At 49.0% G+C, this 22,509-nt stretch overlaps 1 protein-coding gene and 3 non-coding genes across 4 annotated transcripts; all 4 read right to left on the reverse strand.

The window, feature by feature from the left end:
• Nucleotides 1–8,971: 8,971 nt before the first annotated feature.
• RPL3 (ribosomal protein L3) lies at nt 8,972–20,689 on the reverse strand. Its single transcript, XM_074941594.1, has 10 exons — nt 20,556–20,689; nt 18,603–18,795; nt 17,727–17,895; nt 16,604–16,739; nt 14,921–15,107; nt 14,234–14,394; nt 12,246–12,347; nt 10,851–10,946; nt 10,072–10,191; nt 8,972–9,087 (listed from the first exon to the last, which is right to left on the reverse strand). Exons 1-10 carry the CDS (start codon nt 20,556–20,558, stop codon nt 9,043–9,045), a joined length of 1,212 nt encoding a protein of 403 aa, XP_074797695.1. The 5' UTR covers nt 20,559–20,689; the 3' UTR covers nt 8,972–9,042.
• Nucleotides 9,628–9,720, reverse strand: LOC141981101 (small nucleolar RNA U83B). The gene has a single exon (XR_012637658.1). It is a non-coding gene; the product is annotated as a small nucleolar RNA U83B (small nucleolar RNA).
• Nucleotides 14,664–14,755, reverse strand: LOC141981102 (small nucleolar RNA U83B). Its single transcript, XR_012637659.1, has one exon. It is a non-coding gene; the product is annotated as a small nucleolar RNA U83B (small nucleolar RNA).
• LOC141981106 (small nucleolar RNA U82P) lies at nt 16,740–16,786 on the reverse strand. Its single transcript, XR_012637661.1, has one exon. It is a non-coding gene; the product is annotated as a small nucleolar RNA U82P (small nucleolar RNA).
• Nucleotides 20,690–22,509: the final 1,820 nt, after the last annotated feature.

A 22,509-nucleotide genomic window follows, 5' to 3' on the forward strand; every position in this document is an offset into this window, starting at 1 on the left:
GTAGAAGCTACACCCACGGCTATGAGCCACATGGCAAGGCCTGTGCAAAAATTAACTCACATAGATTAACAGAAGTTTCCCTGATTGCAAAGGGGTTTAGAGATTAGGTTTGTTTGTCTGTGTGTGTTGGAGGCAGAAGGCCAGAGAAGCAGGTGAGATTGTGACTCTGGGAGGAAGCAAAGGGACAGAACTTCTTAGGCACAGAGTTTGCTAGAGGGCAGGCTTGGGAATTGTGGAGCAAGGAAATTGCCTGCTGCTGTGTGATTCTCCTGTGTTCAGGGAAACAGGACTTTGTGTACTTTGCAAATAACCAGGATTAACCGCAAAGATTATATCTGACTCATATGATTGATTTCTCCTCTTAATGGAAGCAACGTGCATGGTCCTGAATACTGGCTAACTACTTGGGCCACAGGGACAAAATAGAACATTTGTTTTGATCCAGATTTCAGATAAGGATGCTGGATAACACAGAGATTGTGATGACCACAGTCTGGAAAATTACCGCTTCAGTATTTGGTAGCGAGCTACTCTTCTGTAGGGGAAGCCTCTATCACCAAGTTAAGCAATTCCACAGCGGCAGACTTGTGCCACAGAATCTCAGCTTCTTTCTTTCTTTCTTTCTTTCTTTCTTTCTTTCTTTCTTTCTTTCTTTCTTTCTTTCTTTCTTTCTTTCTTTCGGCTCTACTGCTTATGGTTGCAGAGAAATCCTTCAAAAGGAGAACCAGGTGTAAATCGATGCAGTATTGGCTGCCTGAATCTGCAGACCACCCGAAACAATAGCTCTGAGAAGTAGTTCTCTCTATAGGGCATTTGCTCTGGAGCCGAATGTTGTAATTTAAATATAAATATTTTAACTTTTTCACAACAGGTATATAAGCATAAACGTCCAATTAATTTTCTTATCATTACTGGATGCAGAGACCATTAGGACAGCTGATGACTTTCAGGGTTTGCTGGGGAACAAAGAGTTCAAACCCTCTCCTCAGAATGTACAGTCACTTCTGAACCTGCCTGTACATGATAGGAAATGAGGAGCTACATCCTCACCCTAGTTCAATAAAAGCTTCAACTTTTTCCAAGGCGCCAAACACTGATACCACCGCCCGCACCTTTCTAGCTCAGTGTCAAAACCTCCAACTTCCGCCCTCCCTGGACAGCTTCCACAGTGCAGTTTCATGTTGGTGCAAGATATTGCAGCACACTGCAAAGAACATGGGGCTACTGCACTGAGCCTGTTACTCATTTCGAAACCAACTTGGGTAAAATCCTCTGGTTTGGAACGCAGCTGAATCTGCCACAGAACATGTGATGCACTGGGTGGCAGCACTGCAGAAACCCAAGGGCTTGGCACAGAGTTGAGATCTAGCTTGCCACAGAGCACCTAGAGTCCTGCCCTGTAGCTGCCTTTGGCATGGGCAAGAGGGAAGAAAACCATGTGAGGTTTCCATCTCTAGAATGTCCTCTCCTCCCAATTCAAAGCCAGAGGAAACCCCTGCTTGCCCTGAAAGCTCAGCTCAGGCAGGCAACGTCATTGTGGCATTTCGAGGAAGTTACGGGTACAGCACAAGCTAAATTTAACGCTCACCACAGTTTGCTGATGACTGCTGAAAAAACACATGATTCAACAGTGCAGTGGGGGAAGGGGAAAGACTTCCCCAAAAGTCATGGGAACTACCATAACCTACATGGTTCTCAAACCAAGCCAAGGTCCATAGCGGGTAATGGCATGCCAGTGGGAGTCAAACACACACACACACACAAATACACCAGAGCCACCTCCTTTGTGGTTGGTAGACAGACCTTCATCACAAATGACAGAGCTTCACCTAGTAGAGGGAGATACTCCCCCAACCCACAGTGGCTTATAGCAGGTGAGTGCAGGTCACCTCCACAAGCTGAAACGCCCCTCTATTCGGCACTGGTGAGGCCACACCTGGAGTACTGTGTCCAGTTTTGGGCACCCCACTACTGAAGGGATGTGGACAAATTGGAGAGAGTCCAGCGGAGGGCAATGAAAATGATTAGGAGGCTGGGGCACATGATTTAAGAGGAGAGGCTGAGGGAACTGGAATTATTTAGTCTGCAGAAGAGAAGAGTGAGGGGGGATTTGATAGCAACCTTCAACTACCTCAAGGTGGGTTCCAAAGAGGATGGAGCTCAGCTGTTCTCAGTGGTGGCAGATGACAGAACAAGGAGCAATGGTCTCAAGTTGCAGTGGGGGAGGTCTAGGTTGGATATTAGGAAACAGTGTTTCACTTGGAGGGTGGTGAAGCACTGGAATGAGTTACCTCAGGAGGTGGTGGAATCTCCATCCTGAGAGGTTTTTAAGGCCTGGCTTGACAAAGCCCTGGCTGGGATGATTTAGCTGAGGATTGGTCCTGCTTTGAGCAAGGGGCTGGACTAGATGACCTCCTGAGGTCTCTTCCAACCCTAATCTTCTATGATTCTATGAAACAGAGCTGCATGTAGGGACCCCAAGAGAAGAACAGAACAAGACACTGCAGATCTGGAGTGAGGTGCATTGGTATAGCTATAGAAGGCACACGTAGGAGTGGACTAGCAGGGCAGGACAGCAGTGTGTTTAGCAGAGCACCATGTGTAATTTCCAATGTCCATCCCTATTTTGCTCTAGCCAACTGCTATCACACACCCAGCCCGCATGGATTTGACTCCATCTGAACAGAATGGAAACCTTCTAAGCCAAGGAAAAGGCTGCCCTCTAAGCCAACCAACAGCTGCGTCAGAACAAGCCAGCTGAAGTCAGTGGAGCTGCACCTTCCTTCCTCCTGGTGATTCTTGCCCAAGTTGGAGCCAATGTTGCTGAGTCAGTGAAGCCTTGTGGCAGTTCCTCCCAGCTCGGGTGTTTCAGCTATTCACACGTGCAACGTACCCTGTGATCAAGATGGACTTGGGAACCCAGGGAGCGTCCTTCAGCTTCTCCTGGCCACCTCAAGGCCACAATTTCTGTCAGATCATCATGTCAAATGTTCAGGGCCCTTTCCCAGGTCTAACATGGAACAGGTGGTGTTAGCTCGTGGGAAACACCAGTACCTGAGCAAAATATCCTTGCTGGGGGGGAAGGGGGGAGCCCCTTTAGTTTTCCATACTCCAACTGAGCAATAGCAAGGGACAATACAGATAATCTGCACCCTGTGCACCTTCCTTGGGGGCACCTCAGTTCCACTCTAACACCTGCCCAGTGACCATGCCTTACCGGAGAATGTCCACGTGCCAACACTCTCCCAGGGGTTGTCAGAATGATTGACACCATGTGCCAGGGTCCACATCCCACAGAGCTATTAGTGCAGCTGGACGGAGGCTTCCACAAGAACAGGATTGCACCAAGCAGAGCTTGCCACGCAGTCCTTTGTATAGAGTTTTCACATGCACACAGTAGCCCCAAAACATGTCACCGAATTGATAGCAACTGCTATACAGGATCAAACCAGTGGTCTGGCTAAGCCAGTATCCCATCGCCAGTAATGGCCAGTAGCAGTTGCCATTTCAGAGGCAAGGTGTAAAACTGCCACAAAGGACACTTAAGTTATGCTCATTGGGGGAGCTGCTTCCTCATGCCAGGACAGTAGTTAGTAGATTGCCAAGCATGTGGGTTGATGTCCCTTAGACACTTTTATCCTAGCACAATTGCAGATGGTAATGTGTAATCCTATTTTTGTACCCTACTGAGTAATTTGCTTCCTTTTAAAAAAAGAAATCATGATAATGAATTACAGAGAAATTTAGGCACGATTAAAGAGACCAAGCAATGACTTTGCAGGGGGGAGTTTCCAGACAGTGACAGCACAACTAAAAATGACAAATACAAATAGGAAGGAGGACAGAGCAGATGGAGACCAACTCAGAAAGGGCTTGGTGGTGCCACAGAGCCAGATCTGGCGTCGGTCTGCAGATAAGTCTGAAAAGCAAGTGGGGCGGGGGTGATGGGAAGCCAGTGAATGTGATGATGGAGAACTGGGGGTGAAGAGCGAGCAGGTGAACAGCGGACAGATGATCATGTGGTTAAGGCACTGGCCTGAGACTTACAAAATCTGAGTTCAGAGACAGAGCCCATCTTTCATTTCAGCTTGTGCAGTGCCCAATACAATGGGGGCTGAGCTGAGGAGGGTCTACCATAATATATCTAGCAGTGAAGGGGACTGAGGAGCAGCACTTTCAAACCAAACCACAAAAAGCAGTATGTTAAATATTCATTTTGGGTTAAACCTGTGCTAGAAAACAGCCACATGCCGCGTGAACCCAGCTTCATTCCCCTTGGGCATGTTAATAAGCTCCCCTTCCACATTAAGCATATTTGAAGCTCTCCACCTGTCGCTTGATCAAAGGCAGAGGCCTGGGCGAAATGCAAGAACATCAGCTGTGCCACTCATGAAGCTAATTGTGGGAGCCAAGACCTCAAACCTGAACCCGCTCTTGCCCCCGAGGCATCCTCAGACGTTTTTTGTCTTCCTTAGAGATTTGCAGCTGCTTTTTGATTCATCTCTAAGAAGGGGAAGAGCTTGGAAACAGGCAGCTCCTGCCCAGATGTGCCTCAGCAAGACAATAAAAATGCACTCGTAGCCCCTTCCTGGAGCAGCCCGAGATGCTCCACACTGCGATTCCTGCTCTGCCTGCAGGCGGGCAGCATGGATTCCAATACTTGTGTCCTGGGTCTGTGGGCTCCACCGGCCTCAGAGCAGAAGTGTGAATTGCAGGCCTTGTGCCCCGGGGTCTGGATTCCCACTGCCCTCAGAACAGAGGGAAAGCAAAGTCCAGTGATTGACGGAAAGGGCTGGCAGTTTGGAGGCCAGGCTGTATTCCTAGCTTTACCAGACTGTCAGATCTTTTGCAAGTGATTTATGTAGGGGGAAGCTCTGCCTCAACTCCCTCTTATATTAAATGTAGATAACCCCTGCCTGTTTCACAGGGGCAGAAGTTTAACCAATGTGGGTAAGGTACTTGGAGAGCCTCAGAAGGGCCAAGCGTTCATTTGTTTTAAGAGGGACTTGCATAACAGAACATTTAATATGAGAACAGCCCCTTGCAACACAAACACAAAACCAAGCTGGTTTCTGCCCTGCTTGCCAGTTCTCCAAGCTTTAGGTTTTAGAAACCATTTATTGTCTTCACAGCCAAGTCTCCTCCAGGCTGAGCCCAGAGAAGCCCTGATCTGTGACCTCAGTTGATTGTGGCCTGTTGCTGTGGAGACTGTGTTCTAAACACAGGAGGCAGCCTTTGCTGCAGGACAGGGGAGAGCGAGGGGAGAGCGCGCTGCTAGACAAGCCCGTGCACTGAGCCCGCAGACTGCCTGCTGGCCCACTTCATTCTCAAGTAGCACATTCTAGTTTGCCTCAAACCCCTCACTGTTTAGCTTACCCCGCACTTCTAAGGTGTGAGCATCCCAGACAGCTTTAAAGCATGACAGGCAGGGAAACATCTTCTCCCCATTTTACAGAGGGAGAAATGGCCACAGAGAGGTTAAGTGAACCCTCAGCCTGCTGCCGCCCAGCCCTAACTCCCCATTGCCCCAGGCTGTAGTAAGGAACCCATGCACCCACACTGGGCATTCAACAGGCCACAGCCTCCCCTACTGTCAAATTCTTCTAAGGAGTGCCATCACCACAGGCATAATTACTGTATTCAGCTCCAGAGGGAAGAGCACCATCTTGTGACACACCTGGCCATTACACCTTTGTCCTTAAAGTGCCGCTTGAGGAACAGGCTTAAAAGGGAGCCGCAAAGGATTTTAAAAATTGAGCTTGGGGCTTTTTGCTTAAGAGGAAGGCCTGAGTAGATATAATTTAAAACCCGCATAGAAAAAAGAATCAGGAATTTGATGTCAACTCTGGTCTCCCCTGATTTTGCTAGAACTGAGGTCTCACAAACGTATGATGGCCTCTCACCCCCTATATCTATCTAATCTGTGTACCCCCCCCCCCCCAGCGTGGATGCTGAACCTTTAACAGACATTCTCTCAAGGCTGTTTGTCAATGAGAGTAAACAGGTAGCAGAAGCTGGACTGAAAAGCCCTTCTCCCTCCATTGCTCAGCTCTTGCTTGACCCTTGGCGATGTCAATTGCACTTGCTCTGCAGTCACCAGGGCCTGAAGTAGAATTTTGTAACCTTGCAGTTTCTTTTAAAGGAAAAGCCCATTTTATCCCGCCATTGCTGGCGTCACCTTACCTGAGCAGTGGCAAGTTTTTAAGCCACAAACAGGGTCCCAAATCTCTCCTTTCATGCTATTTTCATTTTAATATGAACAGTTGCTACATCAGGTCTACCAAGAGCAGTTATTCGTCTCATTCAAGATTGGATGGAGCCAGGGGCTTAACTATGCAGTACCTTCAGTTGTGGCCACTGCTGGATGCGTCAGAAGAAGTAGTAATTATTATTTCCTCCATATGGGCTACAGGCAGGAAGGAAAATTTCTGACCTTTGACAGTGATCAGTTTATGCCCTGAAGCATAAGACTAGATCTCAGCACTTGTATGGCCCCCATCACTGTAAGCTCCTGTGCTTTCCTAGCCAGTGTCACGAGGGTGCCCATAAACAGTACTTATTCTTAGATGCAATACGTGTACTTATGCCATCAGCAGGAAACCAAGCCAGATTTCTCACAAGTGCCCTCTCTATCAATCACGGCACTTTTACCTGACTTAAAACAAAGTGGGGTGAAGGGAGGAGAGAGGAGTGTTCAGCCTGGAACTCAAGATGAACTGGTTATTTTCAGTGGTGCAGTAATACCACTTGGCTCTTACATAGAGGGTCAGAATAATGATCCAAAGCTCAGTCTGTCTCTCTTTCTTCCTCCCCCCATCACACATTTATCAGGAAGCCAGACGAACATGGAATGACATCTCTCTCTCAAGCTATTTCTGTGGCATCAGGCTGTCTGTCTGGAGGAAAAGCCTTTAAGCAAGGATGGGGCGGGGATTCAGGAAAATTAAACTGCTGTCATACATATGAATGTGTCATGCCAACCTCCCTACTGCTCCTTTGGTAACAGCCAGTGCCATAATTAACACCTCAGAACAGAGCATGCAGGACAATTCTTCTTGCTCCCACTTGGGTGTTAGTAAAAAGAAAAGGAGTACTTGCGGCACCTTAGAGACTAACCAATTTATTTGAGCATGAGCTTTCGTGAGCTACAGCTCACTTCATCGGTGTTAGTAACATCCGCCGTTGCCATGGAAACTCAAGGCACTCCAGTCCAGACATTAGAGAGATTTTCAACTCATTTTAGATTCTAAATCTGGACGTTATTACACTTCTAGAAAAGGGTCACTTGCCTTTTCTAACCGTTGTTGTTCAAGATGCGATGCTCATGTCCATTCTATGCTAGGTGTGTGCACGCCACATGCAGTTGCCGGAGATTTTTCCCCTAGTGGTAACTGTAGGGCTGGCCCTAGCGCCCCCTGGAGCCCTGCACACATGTGCCAGTATAAGGGGCACTGCTGGCTCCGCAAACTTCTTGCGGGTAACTGACAGAAGGGTAAGAGGACCTGTCATGGACATTAGCAACACACCCCGAAGAGCAACAGTTACCAAAGGCCAGTAAGCACTTTGAGTGCTTGCTTATGTCCATTCCATGCTAGGTGACTCAAGCAGTATCCCCAGAGGTGGGCTCAGAGCTCACACACATGCTGATTGCAACACAGCTCTACCCAAACTAAGTCACAGGCCTGTTGGATGATGGCGTAGTGGGGTGCAACGGTATAAATTGACCACCATGTCATGGCCCTGGAAATATCCAGGATTGGTAACTGCATGAGGAACGCAGCAGAAACCTGTACTCTTATAGAGCAAGTGGTCACAGTGGAACAAGCACAGATGCAGGTGGTGTTAGGAAAGCCTTGAAAGAGCACGGTTGTTCCAAGCAACCGACACGGGTGGTAAGAAAGCGGATGTGGAGCTGGTGGCACCCCTTATCCCAGCACACGTGCACAGGGCTCCAGGGGATGCTGGGGCCAGCCCTATGGATATCACTGAGGGGAAATCTCTGGCAACTGCATGAGGCACACAGAGCTAGCAAGGAATCAGCATGAGCAAGCACTTGAAGAATCTGCAATTCAAGGAAGCTTTGCATCACCCCTTCCTGTTCTAGAATGCAGGGGAGAATGTTAATCTGAGGGAACCAACTGGGAAGGGGTTGGAATACACAGAGAACAGCCATGGTAGGGAGAAGCCTGTTCTGCTTCTCCCCTCCCATGCCAATTACTGCTGGGGAGCCAGAATACTTTGGCTGTTGCCCCACTAAAGCACCTTCAAAAAGTGTACAAGTGACAAGTGTAAAGGGGACCTGCATAAAGAATGTGGGGGTCAATCTAGTTCCCCAAGGGCAGCCCTCCACCTGGCTTTACTCACCTCGTAGCAGTCTGAGGGACCTAAGTGCCATGGAGACTAAACATACCAGATATGGTCCCTTCAAGGCAGGCATAAAGCATGGTGGAGGGGGCAGGATATGAGGGAAGCAGAACACTCTATGGAGAGATGACTCTGAACTCCAGGGACTGTTGCCTTGGTACTTTCTCCAAGCATTAAGTTTACGAGAGTTGCCATACCAGATCACAACAGGGTAACATCTAGTCCAGTTTCTTGTTCCCATCAGAGTCCAGTTCCAGGTGCAGATATCCTGAAGTAGGCTATCATGGAATAACTTCCCCTGTAGGGGAAATTTCCTCCTAAGAGGATGAATTACGTCCTGGAGCATGAGGGCTTGTGTTTTTGGTATACCAGCTCCCTTTCATACCCACAAAAACAGATTGGGGAAAGGAAGGGGGGTCATGGTGGTGAGAGAATTTTCATTGTGCTGCAGGAACCCTCTTGCAAAGAAAGCATGGTGCAGAAGGTAGGACATGAAGCCCCAAGTTACCGTGGTGACCCAGCTAAAGCTAAATATGAATAAGATTCACAGCAAAAGCAATCTCAGATTTTACCCAGACATTCATAAAGCAAGAGGCAAGAGGGTTGGTATTTTTGAAAAGATCTGGAGTTTTATTTGTCTGAGGCAGACCCCAGAGCTGCACAGGACTGTTCCAGATGTTAAGCGGTCTCCTCTTTAGCGATACGATCCTTTTTGAGTGGTCCCTGCAAAAAAACCAAACATGCAGTTACCTAGCAGAACTGACCATCTCCCCAGTGTTGGAGACCCCACCGTCCTCAGTACCTCATTGTGGAAGATTACCTTTGCTTTGAACCACTAATGAAGACAATGGCCACAGGCCTACTTATGGTGCAGATCTTAGCTTAAGTGTGTGGCTGAACTTGAAGCAAGCAGCAGAAATGGAAGCTGGTGAAGCTACACTGCTATGCACCGTCTCAAATTAACAGTTTAAATATAAAATCTGGCACCATCTAGTGGCAAAGCTAACTTTAGAGCCATCATCACTGCCTCCTCTTCCTGAGAAAGCATTAAGCAGCTTATAAATAGCTCCACCTCTTGAAAGCCTGCAGTGTTAAATGGTGGATAAAATCTTACTCAGAACCAGTTTTCGCCACATTAAAAACTGTTCAAGGAGGGACCAGAGATCTGCTGTTTCTCACCAAGGACAGATCAGATACTCAATGTGCCATGGGCAGAGAGAGCCTGCTCTGCTGCCTGCAGCAACCTGCGCACGGTTCCCTGGAGCTGTGCTCAGAAGGAAGGCAGCATGGAATGCCTCCTCATGCCTGTCGGATACTGTGTCCAGTGCTAGTTCCATGGCCTCATCACCGAACAGCCCATATGCTGGGGTGGGGGCAGCATCCAAGCCTCACCCAGCTCCAGGTAACAAGGGCTACGTAGATGAAATGAGTTCACAATCACATGGGTCTTGAAAAAATGAACCTCCCACAGGATTCCAAACTTCATCTGGACAGTTACACAGCCTTGGAACAAACCCCTGTGCTGTGCTTCGTGAGTACACGTGTGCCAGTGACCCAATGGCTGAGTTATTAACGGCAGTTCTCACGGTGGGAACACACTGCATTGGCACCCACCTCTGTCAAGTCTGCAAAGACGCATGCTTGTGCAGCAAGACGATACAAAGGTATGCAATACAAAACTGAGCTCCAGGAGATCAATGCCCTTACCATGAAAGCCTTCTTCTCCTCCACTGTCTGGAAGCGGCCGTGACCAAATTTGGAAGTTGTGTCAATAAACTTCAAGTCAATCTTCTCCAGGGCCCTACGCTTTGTCTGCACAAGCAGGGACTGTGGGGAAGAGACATGTTCAAATGTGGCAGCCCAGGTCAGCAATTTTCAGCAGAGGACCTGCATTCCCTGCTAGAATTTGCCTAACTGGGTATTTTAAAATGAGATTTCTGTGGGCAACATACATGATCCAAATCACCATCACAGCAAGGAGCTGAAAAGCCTGGTAACACACCGGCTGCTCTAACAGCAGACTTGTTGGCAAGTCACTCCGTTATCACACCAACCAAGGCAGGAGCACAGGGGGATGGAGTGGTCACCACAGGTTAGCATTAATAGGCAGAAGGAAAAGCTAAGCTATTGTACAAGAGAAGCTTCATGAGCCACATGAGTTCTCAAACGCATCAGGGTCCTTCATTAACAACCAAACACAGGCCGTAGCATTCTGAAGAGACCAGTAGCCCAGCGCCCAGCAGTGGCACTGATAAGTGTTTCAGAAGAGCAGTGCACTAGCATTAGGCAGCGTGCACTCCTGTGTTAGGGCAACTCTCTCTTCCCAAGTCTTCTCCTCTAGCTTGCTATGGAAAGCCCTATCCATTATCAAACAAGACAACGTTCTGGGGTAAAGGGACTCTAATTTGAAGCATGCGGCAAGACAGAACAGAGAATCCTGGCTCCCTCCCACAGATTGGCAGAACCAATATTCTTGAATTTCTCACCTTGCGCAGAGTTAGGACTCTCTTCTTGGTCCCAACCACACAGCCTTTCAACATGATAAAATCATTGGTCACCTCCCCATAGTGGACAAAACCACCCTGAGTAGAGAGAGGATGGTTAAACACACGGTACCATGCAGTAGCAGTAAGTACTGGCCTAAACTGAACTATGCCTTCTGATTTTGCGGGTGCCGAGGTTCCTGCACAGCACGCATGCTGGCTCTAAAGGGGTCACGGCCAGCAGACGTCCCTCCCAGGGAAACCCCCAGGAAGCATAGGTACAAGAGCTCTGAGCAGCCCAAGACATGAAAGGCAGACCAGAGGAGGTAAGTAAGATGTGTGGCCAGAGCGACAGTTATTTTGTGCTGCTGGATGGCTCCACAAGGAGCTGTGGCAGCCCAGCATTCACTAGAGCAGCCTCTGGAGATTTTAGTCCTTTCACGCTGCTATGTCATGGGCTCTGACACAGGGATTATGCTTTCCCAGCAAGCCACAAGCTACTTTTCAGTTAGCTCTTCCCACCCCCCCACCTTTCCACTTGTCCTGCCTGGCTGCCTCTTGCTCTTCCACTGCACAGAGCTGGCACATTACACTGGCTCATCCCCTAAGGCAGACAGCATGACTTATAAATGCTTCACCACTCAGCTTCCTATCTAAGACTCCCCAGAGCGACAACCTGGCTAGCCACTTTGCCCTAAATGAAATCTCCCAGCTACCACTGATTCTCTCTTCAGCCAAGAACAAAAAAAAAAAATAAAAAATTCAGGCCTAAAGAGGCGAACATTTCTTTTAATTTTTTGGCTAAAACTTCAGTGTTCGAGGCCTCTGTGAGGGCCTTCTAGCTGCACACTACTGAAAGGCAACCATTTAATGATCCACAGCAACAGCACACTGTCATGGAAGTCAAATCGAAAGGTTCTCCAGCTGAAAAGAGCTGAGAATTTTAGGCCAACAGAATTATCCAAGCTGAAAACACAGGAGCCCAAATTTTGCAGAAACTTGACTGGGGGGTTTAAGGCCCAAGAGTGATCAGGACCACGGTAAAGGGACACAAACTTGAAATCTAGACAATGAACCAGTTGTTTCTGGTCCTACACCTGCTTGAGTCTTCCCTCCAATCCTTGTGGCCTTTACAACAGACACAAGTGTAATTTTTAAGTTGACACCATTCTCTTAAGTTGCAACCAAACACAGCTCAGCAATCCACAGTACTATACTTGTTCAATATTGATAGAGAAGAATGCAACCAAAGGAATCAATATCGTTTCCTGCAGTACCTGAGCTTTTCCGTATTGACTAGACTAGAATAAGTGGTTTGGTTTATGAGCTCACAGTCCAGGATTAAATTCCCATACCCTTTCCACACACTTAACCTTTAACAGCTGGAAAGCCACTCACCAGAGGGTTAATGCTCTTGTCTGACAGATCGTAGTCAGTTGATGCATTGTTTTTGATCAGCTTTCCGTCCTTGATTTGGTAACCTTGGCCAATCTTGTAGACCTAAGATGACAAAAGGAGAATGCTATTTTGCATGTGCAAATGGTTTGACAGGAGCAAAGAACCTAACCCAGAAACAGCAGTTCAAATCCATATGAAATTTGTTGAGCACACAGAAATGTAGAAAACAAATGTGGCTGGTGTTTAGGGGCAGCAATTAAGAGCCTCAAATATTGTCTCTATCATGAAGCCAATGCATCAGTCACTGCATTTTAACTTGTCACCACGGCACCCTATTAACAGAAACAAATCAAAAGTATTTTAACTTCCTTAGAACTGGTGTGTACAGAGGCTCTTGGCCACCTACCCATTTCATAAAAAACCCTTAATTTCAATTATGCTGAATTTCCGGATTTCAACTTTTTATTAACACCTGCAACAATACCTACCAAGATAGTATCACAGGGTGTTTTATGTGAGTGGGTTAAAGTAGCTTTATCCCATTTTTATGGATGGGGAAAGAAAAGTTTAAGGGTATGTCTACACAGCAAAGAAAACCCGCACCTGGCCTGTGCCAACCAACATGGACTGAAGCTGCGGGGCTGTTTCATTGCTGTGTAGACTAGTGGGCTTGAGCTGGAGCCCAGGCTTCAGGACCCTGTGAGGTGTGAGGGTCCCAGAGCTTGGGCTCCAGCCCAAGCCCATGAGTCTACATAGCAATGAAAACAGCCCTAGGGCCCAAGCCCTGCAAGCCCAAGCCAGCTGCCATGCAGCCAGCCACAGGGTTTTTCTTTGCTGTGTAGACATCCCTCAGTGACCTGCCCAAGGTCACAGCCATGCAGTGGCAGAGCTGAGAGCAGAACCCAAGTGTCCTATTCACTGGACAACTCTTCCTCCTCTTTTGGTGTAACTATTCATCAGCCTCTCCTTCTCCAACTGGTTTGCTGTGATATGTTTAAATATAACTAGGACCCTACCAAATTCACAGTCCATTTTAGTAAAATTTCACGGTTGTGGGATTTAAAAAAAATCTTCTATTTCATTGTTTTAGATATTTAAATCTGAAATTTCAGTTTTAACCATGGAGGTCCAGTCCGGGGTGGGGGGGGGTGGGGAGAAGAGGAGAGTATCGTGGCACTGCCCCCTTTACTTCTGTGCTGCTGCTGGCAGTGCTGCCTTCAGAGCTGGGCAGCAAGAGTGGCAGATGCTGGATGGGAACTGCACCACAACCAGAAGCACTGCAGAAGTGAGGGTGGCATGGTATGATAATGCCACACTTACTTCTGTGCTGGCTGTGGAGGTGGGTCTGACCTGCCCCCGGGAGCAGCCCATGCAGGAGAAGAGGAAGTGACCACCCCGCCCAATGCCCTGAGCAGTCACTCACTCAAAGCCATCCCTCCCCTCCCGCATATCATGCCACCCTTACTTCTGTGTTGGCAACGCGGTCTTCAGAGCTGGATGGCTGGGGGCACCAGCTCTGAAGGCAGCGCAGAAATAAGGGTGGCAATACCATGACCGCCTTACAATAGCCAGATTTCACAGGGGAGACCAGATTTTACGGTCTGCGATACGTTTTCCACAGCCATTAATTTGGTAGGGCCCTAAATATAAAATACAACAAAGCAGCTTAAGTGCTGGTCCTAGGCACAGTCTGAGCTCACTGTAGATCACTGCCCTTCAGCACAGGGCCAACCAGTGGCAGGGTGCAGATTTGGCAGTTTTCATTAAGCACCTATACATGCTAACAAGTTGCATGTTGGTAAGTATAGTAAGCTAGGGATGCTGAATTACTTTGCAGGCCCGCAACTCTAGTCAAACAAATAAAGCCTGAACTGTAGTCTGAAACCTTCAGTCTGCTTGATGATTCTGCAGTGACCTTGACAATCCATCCGGGGGAACCAGGACTCTAGTTTGTCCAGGACACTTCAATATGCATCTCAGACTCTTACCTTCTTATTAATTTCTGTGCGATGGTGGTATCCCTTCTGACCAGCTCGGGCCACAGAGAAAGCCACGCGAGCAGGATGCCAAGCACCAATGCAGGCTACTTTCCGCAGACCCCTGTGGGTCTTGCGGGGCAGCTTTTTGGTATGCCAGCGGCTGGTGACCCCTGAAAAATGAAAACAAAACATTACAGCACTATAGGACTGTCATAACTGCTCAGCTGTGGCATGTGCCTTTTTTACAGAGGTGTTTATAATTAACCTGCAACGACACTATGCACACAGTTTGTGGCTGCTGCGTAATGAGAATGTGTATCCAGTGCAACAGCAACAGAAATTCAGATCAGCGTACCGATTAGGCATGGGTCTTGTGAGTAACTACTCTGCAGAAAACCCACCCACAGCTGCCCGTGTTTTCCCAAACTGTTCCCTGAGTGCTGTTCTCAGAAGGAAGGCAGCATGGAATGATTCCTCATGGATGTCGGATGCTGTGCCCAGCACGTATTCCATGGCCTCATCATTGAACGCTCTCACATCAGAAGTGGACTAACACTGAAGATACCCCTCTGACCCATGCCCTATGTACCAGGGCAAGAGAGTGTGTGGGGATTACAAACAACTCTCCACTAAACTCTGGGTTCTGGTCAGACTGAAGCCTTGGGGAAATAAGAGGGAGGCGGCCATAACATCTACCTTTGTATCCCTTGCCCTTGGTGACTCCAATCACGTCTATCATCTCATCTTGGCCAAAGACAGTTGACACAGGAACCTGCTGTTCCAGCTTCTCCCGGGCCCAATCCACTTTCTCAGCAATGGTGCCACCATTCACTTGGATCTCCATCAGGTGAGACTTCTTCTGCCGCAGCGGAAGCAAACGCATCTGGAACACAGACCTCACATTAGCTATATTATAACCCAGGCAAAGTGCTGAGATCTCTAGTGCAATCTATCTTTCTGAGATGCACATCCTGGGTCTGATGGATTTTTCCACCTCTGCTGTATCCCAGTCACAATATACACAATGCTTGGAAGACTGAAGCTCTGGGGGTAAGGGGAAGAGTTATCAAGACTGTACAATGACGTAAGTAGACAGGCCTACGTTTCTGGCAGCCAGATCACCAAAGGGAATGAGAAGAAAAGCAGTAAAGACACAAGGTGGGTTAGGTAATATCTTTTATTGAACCAATTTCTGTTGGAGAGAGAGAAGCTTTTGAACTTACACAGAGCAGCAGTAATACATGCCTCACACCGCTCTTACAGCTGGTCGCCAGGCTGAGGATCTCAAAAAAGAACTGAAGACAAAGCCTCTGGGACTGGGTAACAGCCTAAGTAAGGTGACATCACACCCAGTGTTCTACACTATATTTGGGAAAAGGGGGACTGACATTAAAATGCTGACAGCAGCTGCACGCCCCCCTTTGCTGCTTGCCACAAGAGGCCATCTCTAAATATTAGTCTTGTGAGCAGACAGCTTACTCCACTTATTCCCACACAGGAGATCCTATTACATTTCTCAGTCTGGAAGTATTTGGCACTCACACGGGGGTGGGAAGGAGAGGAGAGTTTCACACTGCTTAGCAATGACCTAATTAATATAAGCCACTGATGGTCTCCACAGGAGAGCATTGCCCGCATATCCTTGGTCTGAAGCTATAGTAGCCGTCCATTTTTTAAAACCAAGTGAAGGAGATGTCCTGGGATCCTCTGGCCCCCATGGAAAGGAGGCTAAAACATTCAATCCTATTTCTAGCTGTAACTATAATCAGAGAGATGAGGTGGTCTATTGGTCTGAGCACAGGATGGAGGCCAAGAACTCAAGTTCCAATGCCAGCTCTGACACACACCTACATACACACGTGTGCACGCACCAAGTTGCTGTAGACAATCCAAACTCAGTTTTCACACCTGTAAAATGGGGCTGGGGCTCCTTACCTCTAAGGGGTACAGCAAGGATTTGATAGTCGTTTGCATAAGCCTTTGAAGTCAAGAATAAAACCATACCCAGCTTTTATATTGTGCTTTACTGATTAAACTGCTTTACAATGGAACTCAGTATCATTATCCCCATGTGCCTCGGTTTCACATCTGTACAAGAGGGGAAGTGACTCACCCAAGTTCACTCAGCAGACCAGTAGCTGAGCTGGGAATAGAACCCAGGTCTTTGGAGTCCTAGTCCAGTGACCTATCCAGTAGAGTAGACTACACTCCCTCCATAACTATTAGGTATTAATACTGAGCACCAGATTTGGGGGACAGGGAATATGAGAGCAGCAGTGAAGTGAGTTTCTGTAGAGAATGGCAGGACCACCCTAGCCCTTGTGGATTCTCTGTATCCCAAAGCGTGAGCCCTCTTTGTGAAGGAGTCAGAACACTCACCTGAGTGTGAGCTATGACCCGGATAACCTGGCAGTACTTCTTCATGCTACTGAAATCCTTCTCTAGCTGCTTTTTGCCTTCCTCATCCTGCCACTTCTTGCAATACTTGGTGAAGGCCTTCTTCTTGGACTTGTGCCTTCAGGAGCAGAGCAGAGAGGGTACGGCTTAGCCCTTCATCAGTCCCCCAAGGAAAGGGGGGTGAGCGGAAGGAGCTGCCACCCAAGTTGGTTTCGGCTCATTGCCAGCTTCTAAGGAATCTTTTCCACCAGCAAGCGGAGCCTGGAGCTCATCAGACAGAGGCTGGGTTGCCAGAGCTGAGCGGAGCTGCCATGAATTCATCCAAAGCATATTAATATACACAGTATAAAACATTCACAAAATATCAAAGCACTGCTCTGCAACACGACAGTGCCTATCAGCTGATTATCTGTTGCCTTAAAATACTGCTGTAAATGCTCTTGTCTTGCTTCCAAGTCTACAAAGTCCTACATCTTTCAACCCTGGACTGCAGCTGACGTAAGAGGACACCCATGCAATACCCAATATCCTGGCAGTGTGGGAAGTTCATGAAGAGCATCTAGGAGAAATACTTCCTAATCCCATAGGCAAAGGAGAATTTGACAACCCCACTGGAGCCCTACTGTCAGAGTGACCTTATGTGAAGGCATGACAGCAATGCATGGAAGAGTGATAAGAAAAAAAATCTCCCCCCCCCTTCCCTGAACAAAAAGGACTATGCTCAACACTCAGCAAAAAGCAACAAAGGCAATTTCCTTATGTCCATCCACAGAAAAAACATCATGTGTAGTGTGTTCATGCAGACATCAGACAGTTAACTTGATCCCCAAGCCCCACCATGAACAGCACTTGACAAGCAGTGAGCAATCACTGTTCCAGCCAGTTGCTGTTTTATACTATTATGTGATCAGACTAAAACTTCAGCCTAGCACCTAGATCCCGAAGGGCCAACCACTGGCTGTGATGTGGGAGCCTTGAAGTGAATTGTTCAGACTAAAAACTGCAATAGCACTACACTCATTCAACAAAGCCAGCAATGCAAGGAACACAGACTGAGGTCTCTCCCTCCATGTTTTTTTTTTTTTTTTTTTTTTTTTTTTTTTACCAGTTCTTGTAGAAGCGTCTCTTGCACTCATCACTGATGTGCTCAGCAAAGATGGTCTTGAAGGTGCGGAGGCCACGGGGAGTCTGCACATAGCCCACGATGCCCACAATGACCATGGGAGGAGTCTCTACCACAGTGACTGCCTCTACCACTTCCTTCTTGTTCACCTCTGGGAAGGACAAAAAACACATTGTGCCAGTTAGCACCACAGCAGATGAAACACCACCACCACCCCCCCAAAAGTATCAGGAGGGGCCAGTGACCCCCTAAAAGGTCTTCACGCAGCTGGAGTCAGTGGGATCCACGAGCCAGGGGACCTTGATTAGCCATCTGAGCTATTAAGCACCCTAAGGGTATAATGGTGACTAGATGCTATACTTAAACCCAAGGTTGGCCCTGTGATGTAAAATGGAGTAGCCAAATTGAGCTGTGTGGTGGCTGATAACAGAACTACATTCAGGACTCGACAGTCAGCAAAAAGCGCCAGAGGCGATTTCATTATGTCCGCCCGTCGAAAAAAGATCATCATAAGTAGCCTGCTACAACACAGCTCTACCAGTGGGGCTCCTTGGCAAGTCACCCACACACCCCAAGAACAGCCGTTACAGTAAAATAAGACACCAATCACCAGCTGGGCACTAAGTCTGGAACTAGCGAGGACATATCCACTAGCCTTTGGGAGCTCGCTTTTATAACTAGCAACTGGAAACAACAGCCGAGGAGCCAGTGTAAAGAACAGCAAGGACTTGGCAGAAATCAGACTGGAATCAAATCCAGGGACCCATGTGAACCTGATAGTCTCCTCCCACTGCCTCAGTGAAGGGAAAAAAAGCTGTACAGTGACCTCCTATAACAAGAGCAGCAGAGAATACATACTGGATCCAGGCCTGTCCACTTCCCGGACAATGTGGGTCATGCCAGACTTGTACCCAAGAAAGGCAGTGAGGTGAATGGGTTTGCTGGGGTCATCCTTGGGAAAGCTCTTCACTTTGCCCCGATGTCGACGACTGCGTTTGCGGGGCAGAAAGCCCAGGGATCCATGTCTGGGAGCTGAGAACTTACGGTGCGACTACAAAAAAAAGGAGATACTTTTAACACTCATGTTGCCTGAGTGACTAATTTGCCCCTAATGGCATACTAGTTGCTGTCTCTCTTGTTCCCTTTGAGGGGGCCATTACACAGGCATACCAGTATGTCCTGCCTTCTACACGTTCCTCTCCTCCACACCAGCTCTGTGTTACCATTTTAGAATGGTGACTACATCAGGGCCTTACATGTGTCAATCAGATTTGTTCACGTGACTGAGGAAAATTTAAAGACACAATACAAAAGTTTTTTGGAGGATGAGGTTCTGAACACCCAAAGTGCCATTCTAACTAAATGTCTATTAAGGGGAAAGCAAAAATTAATGGACACACCTGGGAATCCTTATAGATTACAGAAGATAATAGCAAAATGTGATTCTACTCTGAAAAGTGACATGACAAAAACTGCTCCATGGGGTCTACCTTTGTTGGAATCACTTTTAGATGAAATGTGATTAGCTTACAAAAACAAGCTTTTCTTAACTGCCAGCTCTGCACACTCACCCTAAGACTGAAGTGTCCAGATGGGTTACATAAGATCGTAAGAATTGTGAGACCAACTCAGGCTAATAGTCCATCCAACCTAGTATCCCTATTGGAACAGTGGCAAACACTACATGCTTAAGGAAGCTGCAAGAAGCCCTATAATAGACAATTCTGGGCTCACTTGATCCATGTAATTTAACTACAGTACCCTCGTTTTCCAGAAGTCAAACCCTCTTGAATTCTAAAACTTTTAGCTTTATCTTGTGGCAGCTAGTATAGTAGTGTGTTGCTTTTAAAGTTCATCAAGCAATCTCCAGTTTCTTGCAAATTGCCTGTAAGCACCAGCAACAACAACAGGCTCTGCAAGACCAAACGCTGCCACTTGGACCTGTGCAAACTCCCCTCCTCCCCCCCACACTTCAAAACAGCTTTAGACATTATTACTCTGAGAAGATCTGGCCCTGCAACTGGAATTCCCTCAGCAATACTAGTGGCACACAAGCTAGACGAGACTTCACCTTACACTCAACTGCACTGCCTTGCCAGACTAGCAAAATTCAAGCCAGCAAAAGCACATTTTAGCCCTAAAGTCAGCATCTCAGACCCTGACATATACAGGTGGCAGATCTGCCACCGCCTGTCCCTTTTCAAAGCAAAGCCTCACTTTAAAGAGTGAGGGGAGTGAATCAACCACAGCTGAAGCCCCCATCAATAAGCTTTGTGCTGCAGCCCATCCGTAGCCCCCGATCTCCCGAAGAGGAGTGAGACGCTACAGGCAGCGCCCCGCTCTTGGCGTAGAACAGGCCGCAGGAAGTTACGGGAGGCCCGGAGAACGCCATGCGGCGGCTCTGCAAAGCCCAGCTGTCCCGTGGTGCCAGGCGGGCTCTCCCCAGTCATTCCCCCACCCCCGCCGGCAGCTAACACGTGTGAGAGCCGCCTACAAACGATTCTAACCCGGGGGCTCTGCAGCCCCCCCGCCCCCGCCCCAGGCCCGTCATAGTCCTTCCTCCCCCGCTTCCCGCTCTCCAAGCCCAGGCAGCGAGCGTCCGTCCGCCCCTCCCTCCCGCCCGTCAGGGGGCCGCTCTCCAGCCCCGTCTCCCCTCCCCGCCAAGAAATGGGCCCCGCGCTGCCTCCAGCAGGGCCCCCGTGGCATCGGGGGGCAGAAGCGGAGGCGGCCGGGGCCGGGATGGCGACGATGCCCGGGGATGGTGAGAGCCGGCCCCGCACCCGCACCCGCCCCCGCCCCAACGCCACTTACCATCCCGCCGGGTAGGCGCACCGAATTAGTAGAAAGGGGCGGCTAGGCCGCGCACACGTTATTTATAGCCGCTTCCACGGCGCCTTGCGTAAGGGCGTACGATCACCGTTACGCATGCGCGTTTACACGTCATCCTCTCCCTCCTCCTCTCCCTTCCCGTACGGCGGTGCGCGAGAAGCCATGGCTCATGGTTAGGGCCACACTTCTTGAGAAAGCGAACTCCTAATGCCAATAGGATCGTTTCAGGTTTCAGAGTAGCAGCCATGTTAGTCTGTATCCACAAAAAGAAAAGGAGTACTTGTGGCACCTTAGAGACTAACCAATTTATTTGAGCATGAGCTTTCGTGAGCTACAGCTCACTTCATCGGATGCATCACTGATGCTCAGTCAGAGTGGGGGGGGGCACCTGGGCAGTAACAGGAGCCAAGCGGGGGGTGGGAGTCCAGGCCCTGCACCCCTCTTCCTGGGATTCACTGAGACTCTCAGCCAGCCAGTAAAACGGAAGGTTTATTGGACAACAGGAACACAGTCTAAACCAGAGCTTGTGGGTACAACCAGGACCCCTCAGTCAAGTCCTTCTGGGGGAGCAGAGAGCTTAGACCCCAGCCCTGGGGTTCCCTGCGTTCCACCACCCAGCACCAAACTGAACCTAACCCCCCCCCCCCCCCCAGCAGGCTCCCTCCTGCAGCCTCTGTTCACATTCCTGGGCAGAGGTGTTACCTCCTCCTCCTGGCTCAGGTTACAGGCTCTCAGGTCTCCCATTGAAACTCCCCTGTCACATTCCCAGGTCAACACTCCCCGCTCCCTGCTGCATCACATCTCTCCCCCCTTCGAGACTGAACTGAGCAGGGTCACTCTTACCAGTGACCTGGGGAAGTTCAGGGCCCCCTCTCCGGGACAACGCATCCGCTATCATGTTGGCACTTCCCTTCACGTGGACCACGTCCATTTCGTAATCCTGCAGGAGCAGGCTCCACCTCAGGAGTTTGGCGTTGGCTCTTTTTATCTGGTGCAGCCAGGTCAGGGGAGAGTGGTTGGTGTACACGGTGAAGTGTCGCCCGAAGAGATATGGCTCTAGTTTCTTAAGGGCCCACGCCATGGCCAGGAACTCCTTCTCGATGGCCGCGTAGCGTTGCTCCCGGGGTAGCAACTTCTTGCTCCGGTACACGATGGGGTGTCTCTCCCCCTTTTCATCCTCCTGCATTAACACCGCCCCCAGTCCCGTGTCTGAGGCGTCGGTGAACACCATAAAGGGCTTGTCAAAGTCTGGGTTTGCCAGAGCTGGGCCACTGACCAGAGCCTCCTTCAGCACCCGGAAAGCCTCCTGGCACTGCTCGGTCCAGACCACCTTGTCTGGCTTCCCCTTCTTGCATAGCTCAGTGATGGGGGTGGCTATGGCGCTAAAGTGGGGCACAAACCTTCGATAGTATCCTGCCAACCCAATAAAGGCTTCGACCTGCTTTTTGGTGTGGGGAGCAGGTCAGTCTCTGATCACCTCCACCTTAGCTGGTTCCGGCTTTAGGCGGCCGCTCCCCACCCGATGGCCCAGGTAAGATACTTCCGCCATCCCCACCTTGCACTTCTCTGCTTTTACAGTCAGCCCAGCCCCCTGGAGTCGGTCCAGCACTTGTCTAACCTGGGACACATGGTCCTCCCAGGTCTGGCTAAAGACACAGATGTCATCAATATATGCCACGGCAAAACTCTCCATCCCTCTCAGTAGCTGGTCCACCAGGCGCTGGAAGGTGGCCGGCACTCCCTTGAGGCCGAAAGGCAGGGTCAGGAACTCATAGAGCCCCAGAGGGGTGATAAAGGCCAATTTCAGCCGAGCATCTGCATCCAGCGGCACTTGCCAGTTGCCCTTTGTAAGGTCCATGGTGGTAAGGTATCGAGCTCCTCCCAGCTTGTCTAGGAGCTCATCAGGCCTGGGCATGGGGTAGGCATCAGATACAGT

This window comes from Natator depressus, chromosome 1 (genome assembly GCF_965152275.1).
Source record: "Natator depressus isolate rNatDep1 chromosome 1, rNatDep2.hap1, whole genome shotgun sequence".
Lineage (NCBI taxonomy): Eukaryota > Metazoa > Chordata > Testudines > Cheloniidae > Natator > Natator depressus.